At 59.2% G+C, this 7457-nt stretch overlaps 1 protein-coding gene across 1 annotated transcript; it reads left to right on the top strand.

The window, feature by feature from the left end:
* Nucleotides 1-2569: 2569 nt before the first annotated feature.
* DDN (dendrin) lies at nt 2570-6817 on the top strand. Its single transcript, XM_003906314.4, has 2 exons — nt 2570-2897; nt 3310-6817. The coding sequence occupies exons 1-2, from the start codon at nt 2689-2691 to the stop codon at nt 5237-5239; spliced, it is 2139 nt and encodes a 712-aa protein (XP_003906363.1). The 5' UTR covers nt 2570-2688; the 3' UTR covers nt 5240-6817.
* Nucleotides 6818-7457: the final 640 nt, after the last annotated feature.

The following is a 7457-nucleotide window of genomic DNA, read 5'->3' as shown; positions in this document are numbered from 1 at the left end:
ATTCTCCTGCCTCAGCCTCCTGAGTAGCTGGGATTACAGGCGTGCACCACCACACCCGGCTAGTTTTTGTATTTTTTAGTAAAGACAGAGTTTCACCCATATTGGCCAGGCTGGTCGCAAACTCCTGACTTTGTGATCCACCTACCACAGCCTCCCAAAGTGCTGGGATTATAGGCATGAGCCACCGTACCCCGCTGGCACTATCTTTAAACCTACAAATCCCTTGCCTTTCTTCCAAGGTGAGACAGAGCTGGATGGTGGGAGAACAGCAGGGCACTGGTCACTCCATCAGATCCATTCTCTGTACTGAAACCATGTAGACCCAAACAGCAGTCAGCACCCAACACCAGAACTGCTAGACTGGAGTATGAGCTAAATTTGGGTGCCAGCTCACCCCTGCCTTACAGGTATGATACAGTTTCCCATCCAAACCAGGAGCAATTTCAGAGTCATTGCTTGCCCCTTCCCCCACAGTGCTGCTAACCCCTTCCCTGACAGTGCCTAACCCCTCTGATGACCCTCCAGCCACGGCATACTGGGTTCTCCAAACTAGGCTTCCCGATGGAACACAGGGAAAAGCATCAAGGCCCTCATCAGATTCGACCTGAGGAAGCTTATTTTAAAAAAAGAAGGTGGCCCTCATCAGAGCTCAGCTTTCAGTGTTGGATCATGGCTGTAGAGGAGCCCCTGCTTCAGCCTTCACCCCTTTACAGCTCTCACAGCACATTCTCAAACCTGGGGGAGGAAGGCTTCCAAGTTATTAGAATTAGAGTATGTTTATGTGTGGGGAGGGTAAGTACATGGTGGAAAGGACAGATGGCCTCTTATGTCACATTCTCTCATTAAGGAAGATTTGCCTAGGGAGGAGGCAGGGGCTTTAAAAAGCCTCAGGATTCTAGTGGGACCTAGGGTGGAAGGAAGCACCTTCGAGTCAAGTCATCGGTGCAGCTGGCAGGTGTGTGGAATCAAGGGGGGTAGGGTGGATGGGACAGGGAATGTTTGCATTCTCTCTAAAGGTTTGTGTTAGGGAGCAGAGGCCTGGTTTTGTTGAGCTGTTTCTCAGTCAGTCAGTCTCTGCCCCACAACAACCTTTCTGGTTGTTCCCCATCCCCTTAAAAGGAAGGGTCTGGACCCAAAGGGCTCCATATACATTAGTGGAAAACTAATTGGGAACTCTTGCTTCTCTGATTTCCCCCTAAAACCCAACCTATCAGTCTCAGTGTGAGGATGAAGCTGAGGGAGAGCCAAGGGATAAAATTTGGGAGACTCACAAGCTTCTATTCTTACCTATTCCTCTCCAGAGGCAAATTATCCCTTCTTCCCGAGGAACCATTGCCACACACACACTCTCTTTCCCCTCTCTGCACCCCTCCCCTCCACTGAGGCTGCTGCCATGGTTGCCAGGCATGGTTGCTAAGTCTCTGCATGGAAGGGTTGGCGTGGGCTGTGCTGCCACTAACATTACCATGGTGAATCAGGGGACACCTGGTATAAGCTTAGAAGGAGGGATCATGTGGATGTAAGCAACAGCCCCCCAGGACAGAGGCAGCCCAAAGGTGAGCATCTGGAGCACCACTTCAGGTGGGGGCTGAGTGAACTAGGCAATTGTGGTGGTGAGGGGGAGCTCTACATTGGGGGGAAAAAAAAGGCCACTTTTATCATTTCAGTTGCTAGGGGATTAGTTTTGCCAAGCAAACACACCATCTCTCCTCCATCCCCCTCTGGAAGGGTGAGAGTGCATAAGCACTTACTCTGTCCTCCATAAAGCTGGGCAGGCTGTGTGGGCACAGAACAATATAACCCCCAAATCCTGCTTCTAAATTGGAGGTGAAAGCCTGCTGCTGTGGGAGGGCTCCCTGGCTGCCCAAGGACAAACATGTAGAATGGGACTGGTAGGGCAGCTTGGGTGGCCAAGGCACACGCCTGTGTCCTGCTGTACCAGCAGTCCTAGGCTGCAGCACTGAGCTGGCGAGGAGATACGGGTGTAGGGGTCACCCTTTTTGAGCTTAGGGAAGGCAGCTCTCCCTCAGAGTCGCACAAAAGCTTGGTGAAAGCCACCGCCTCCTCTCTCCACCGCATGGGAGCTGGTTACTCATCTCATCTCTGCACCCGAACAGCCACTGCCGCTAAAAATAGCCCCCCAGCCGTGGGCCAGCCCCTCCTGCACCCCAACCCCATGGAAACCAGCAGAGTGGCAGGCAGAGACCTTGAGTTCCATTCTCACGCACTCTATGTTGGGGAAACTGAAATCTGAGGCAGGAAGCCAGGGGCAGAACCCTGGTGGTCAGGCAACCTGACAAGCAGGAGAGTAAAGGGTTAAAACGGCAGGAAGGTTGAAGAAATAGGGGCGGGGGAGGGGGCACTGTCAGCTTGGCAAGAATCATAAGTCCCTCCCCCGCCCACTCGTGCGATCCCATCAGGCTTGGGGGACAACAGCAGTGGGAAGGGGCGTCCAATCCCGGGCCCCAGGGGGCGGCCGTGCACATGGGGGAGGTAGCAGCGCGGAGCAGTCCGCGCGGTGTCACATGCGCGCGCACACACAGAGACAGGCACACACACGTGTGCCCGGGTATATATAGTTCCCAGTCCCCGGGCCCGCGGCTCTGCAGTGGGCGCCGGCTCCCTGGGCTGGGAGGGGGCTCCTGGGGGGGGGGGGGAGGGGGGGGGGCGGGGGGGGGGGGGGGCAGGATGCTGGATGGCCCACTGTTCTCCGAGGGGCCTGACAGCCCCCGGGAGCTTCAGGATGAGGAGTCTGGCAGCTGCCTCTGGGTGCAGAAGTCCAAGCTATTGGTGATAGAAGTGAAGACTATTTCCTGTCATTATAGTCGCCGCGCCCCTTCTCGACAGCCCATGGACTTCCAGGCCAGCCACTGGGCTCGCGGGTTCCAGAACCGCACGTGAGTGAAGCAGGGGTGAGGGGAAGAGAGTGGTGGGGCGGGGAGTGGGGTCCGGACCTCCCCGCAGGCACCAGCGAGCACTACTGATCCCCCTTCTCTTTCCCACGCCTCCCACCCCTGCCCGCTCCCGAAGGCTGGGGCCTGACTCATCCGGTTGTTTGGGGGAACAGGAGTGGGTGTGAGAAAGGGCAGGAGGTGAGATGGGGCAGACGCTGTTAAAGTGTGCAGGCAGAGATGGCGAGGAGTCCCGCTTCGACTTCAGTCCTAACATATACGCACGTGCACACGCGCACACACTCACACACACCCCTTCACATGGCTGCCCCAAGTGGTCTCCACTGCTCCCAGCTCCCCGGACCTCGGCTCCCTTCCCCCACAGACTGCTCACCTGGGTTCCTGCTCATTGTCCCAGGTGTGGGCCGCGCCCGGGATCCCCACAGCCGCCGCCCCGCCGGCCCTGGGCCTCCAGGGTGCTGCAGGAGGCCACCAACTGGCGGGCGGGGCCCCTGGCCGAGGTCCGAGCTCGGGAGCAAGAGAAAAGGAAAGCGGCGTCGCAGGAGCGGGAGGCCAAGGAGACCGAGCGAAAAAGGCGCAAGGCTGGTGGGGCCCGACGAAGCCCCCCGGGTCGGCCCCGCCCGGAGCCCCGCAACGCCCCTCGGGCAGCCCAGCCGGCAGGGCTCCCTGCTACCTTGCGGCCGGAGCGCCTGGCGCTGGTGGGGCGAGCGCCCCGTCCATCCGCGCAGCCGCAGAGCGACCCAGGGTCGGCGTGGGCGGGGCCCTGGGGAGGTCGGCGGCCGGGGCCCCCAAGCTACGAGGCTCACCTGCTGCTGAGAGGTTCTGCCGGGACCGCCCCGCGACGCCGCTGGGACCGGCCGCCACCCTACGTGGCTCCACCTTCTTACGAAGGCCCCCATAGGACCTTGGGGACTAAGAGAGGCCCCGGACACTCCCAGGTGCCCACTTCATCAGCCCCACCTCCGACTCCGGCCAGGACAGAGGGAGGGCGCACAAAGAAGAGGCTGGATCCTCGGATCTACCGGGACGTCCTCGGGGCTTGGGGTCTCCGACAGGGGCAAGGTCTCTTGGGGGGATCCCCAGGCTGTGGAGCGGCCAGAGCAAGGCCAGAGCCCGGCAAGGGGGTCGTGGAGAAAAGCCTGGGGCTGGCTGCTGCTGACTTGAACAGTGGTAGCGACAGCCATCCCCAAGCCAAAGCTACTGGGAGCGCAGGCACCGAGACAACTCCTGCGGGGTCTGCAACTGCGGCTCCCAGTGCCCCGCGTCCCGCTCCCAGATCCAGGCACCACCTCAAGGGCTCGAGGGAAGGGAAAGAAGGAAAAGAACAGATCTGGTTCCCTAAATGCTGGATTCCCTCCCCTAAAAAGCAGCCGCCCCGCCATAGCCAGACACTCCCCAGACCCTGGGCTCCCGGAGGCACTGGATGGAGAGAATCCCTGGGTCTTGGAGAGGGGGCAGGACCGGAGACCCTGGAGGGTTGGAAGGCGACCCGCCGTGCCCACACCTTGCCCCGCAGTTCCCAGGGCCCGTCCCGTGGGGAAGGAGTCTTTGTCATTGACGCCACGTGCGTGGTGATACGATCCCAATATGTTCCAACCCCCCGAACCCAGCAGGTGCAGCTTTTGCCCTCTGGGGTGACACGCGTGGTGGGGGAATCCGCCAGCCAATCGAAGCCCGGCAAGGAGGAGAGTGAAGGGGCCACGGTCTTTCCTTCCCCTTGCCGAAAGCGGCTGTCGAACAGTCGCCTTTTACACCAGCCCGGCGGGGGCCGCGGGGGCGAAGCTGAGGGCGGGAGGCCGGGGGACTCCTCACTGGAGGAGCGCACCTCCCGCATCTTGGGGCTCCCGGCCCCGGAAGTAAACCTGCGGGACGCCCCCACGCAGCCAGGTAGCCCAGAGCACCAAGCCTTAGGCCCAGGAGCTTCGGGAGCCCAGGGCAGGGCCGAGGGCTCGGAAGTGGCAGTGATCCAGCGGCGCGCGGGCCAGGGCTGGGCGCGGACCCCAGGGCCCTACGCTGGGGCCCTGCGAGAAGCCGTGTCCCGTATCCGCCGCCACACCGCCCCTGACTCGGACACGGACGAAGCTGAGGAGCTTAGCGTCCATAGCGGCTCCTCTGATGGAAGCGACACAGAAGCCCCAGGCGCCTCCTGGCGGAATGAGAGGACCCTGCCCGGGGTTGGAAACAGTTCGCCGGAGGAAGACGGGAAGACAGCGGAACTGAGCGACAGTGTCGGAGAGATCCTAGATGTCATAAGCCAAACCGAGGAGGTCCTCTTCGGGGTGAGGGACATCAGGGGGACTCAACAGGGAAATAGGAAGAGGCAGTGAGAGGCCCCTTCTTGTATTTGAGTCCCCAACACATCCATCCTTGGGTCCACTGGTCCCCATTCTTCCCCAGACTTCCTTTGCTTCTCTTTTCCTTGTATCCTTACCCATACCTATTCCCATCCTTGAAATATAAATGAAAGGAAGGGAAGCATATGCCCATTAATGATTTTGTTTCAGGAGAGGTGAGAATCAGCAGTAGATTTAATTAATGTCTGTTATGTTCAGGACACAAGGGTGAGCTCTTCGCAGCTGATGCACTGGGTGCGGAGCTGAGCAGAGAGGCCTAACAAGGATCAGGCAGGAGGGCAGGGGTGGTGGCAGCCATAGGAGGGCAGTGTAGGGCAGGGCATCTGAGGAGGAGGGAAAAAGTGTAGGAGAGGCTTTGGACCCGGTGGCAGAGTGATCAGATGACAGAGGGGTTCTTGGCAGAAGAGGAATAGGTCCAGCAACAACCAGCAAAGCAGAAGGAGGGCTCACCTTGGTGTCACAAGTCTTGGATTTCAATCCCAACTCTGCCACTGACTTGCTGGTTGACTGAGGCCTGTCACTTTCCCTCTCCAGGCCTCCTGGTATATAAAACAATGGTATTCTAAGGTCCATCCTTCCATCTCTGACATTTTGAGATCTTTAGAAAGGACTCTATCTAATCCTCCCCTCGACAAGCCAAGAATGAGAGTTGGGAATAAGTGAACAGAGTTTGAGGGTTTCTGGGCGGCCTCCTTGTCACCTGAAGTCATGATCAATTCAGGAGACTGCCCAAGGTTTGCAGAAGAGGTAAGGGAGTGAGGCACTCCTATCCCAGTCTCCCAGGTTTAGGTGAGGGCTCCCCAAAGCAGGGCAAGATAGTGGCCCTGTCACTGACCCTGGCCTGTGGTGGTCTGAGCTGGGGAGGGAAGGACACCAATGAATCAGCTTGGGACCTCTTTAGGCCTTCCCCTTTTCCTCCACCCTAATGCTCCTTAGTGATGCTCTGAGGCGTGGCCACGATTTCCCTCCCAGGTGGTATCGCCCACCTGAAAAAATCCTGAGAATGTCTCCCATCTCGGCCTCTTCCGAAGAAACTGGCCAGGCAAGGAAAGAGGCCGGTCCCCAGAAGCCAGTCGGCGTGGGGTGTGATACTCTCTATAGCCACTACAGGGCGCGCGCAGGTCGCGGATCTCCCCAGTTGCTAATTCCGGCTCTGCCACTCAATCCGATCCCTAGTTCCCAAGCGCGGGTCCCCAGACTTGCAGTCTCCAGCCGTGCTGGGCCGGGAGCAGGCCTCCGGCCTCCCAGACCTCTGGAGCCCGCCGGTCCCATCTTTGTACTCATCCACCCCAGCCGGCTTGGGACTCAGACACTGAAGTCTTTTTTTTTCTCTCCGATCCTTGGACACCTCTGTCTGCCATTTATTAGCCATGTGAACTTGGCCGCATCACTTCACCTCCCTGAGCCTCAGTTTCCTCATCTGTCAAATGGGGGTTTATAAACACCTACCTCGCAGGGTTGTTGTGAGGACTTAATGCGATAATGTATGTAAAGCGCCTTGCACACCGCCTGGCACACAGTAGGCGCTCAATAAATCTAAGCTTCCCTTTATCCAGCCTTGGCATCGTCTTCCTTTCACTGACCCTTTCCCCATGGTGGCCATCCCCCGGGACTCCTCTGCTACGTCCTGCTCTGTGTGACGGAGAGGGGGCTGCTTTCTTCGTTGGGAGTTCCTGGCCCACCTCTTTTCTCCCCCAGCCGGGACTCTCCCTTCCTTGCCCCCAGCCCACCCCTGTTGGCTCTTCCCACTGCCCTGGCGCCCTCCCCCGGCCCCCCATTCCGAGCAAGGGCTGAGTCAGCCGGGGTAAATTTAGCTGCCGGCTCCGCGGGCCCGGGGGCTTCTCCCAGACTCAGTCGCCGGGTCCTGCCCCGGCCCCGGCCCACCTCTGCTCCCATTCCAACCCAGACCTGCCAACTCCAACTCCCGCTCAGCGTTCAGGTCCCCAACCCCGCTCTCAAACCACTTATGGTTTTAGCCTCCAATTATCTCAACATCACTCCCGCCTGCAACCAGGGGTACTCTGAGCAGAACTCGGAGTGGCGCAGGACCACCTGGGGTGGGGGGTGGCCACCATCTGGCAGGAGCTGGGCCGCTGGCCTTGGTTCAGTGAAGGAAGGTCTCCTCTTTGGGTTTCTGAACCGGAGGGAAGACACTGGTCAGAGCTATCCAGGAAGATTCATCCCAGAGCCT

The sequence above is a fragment of the Papio anubis genome, chromosome 9 (assembly GCF_008728515.1).
Source record: "Papio anubis isolate 15944 chromosome 9, Panubis1.0, whole genome shotgun sequence".
In the NCBI taxonomy this organism is placed as follows: Eukaryota; Metazoa; Chordata; class Mammalia; order Primates; family Cercopithecidae; genus Papio; species Papio anubis.
This window is presented reverse-complemented; position numbering and strand designations above follow the sequence as displayed.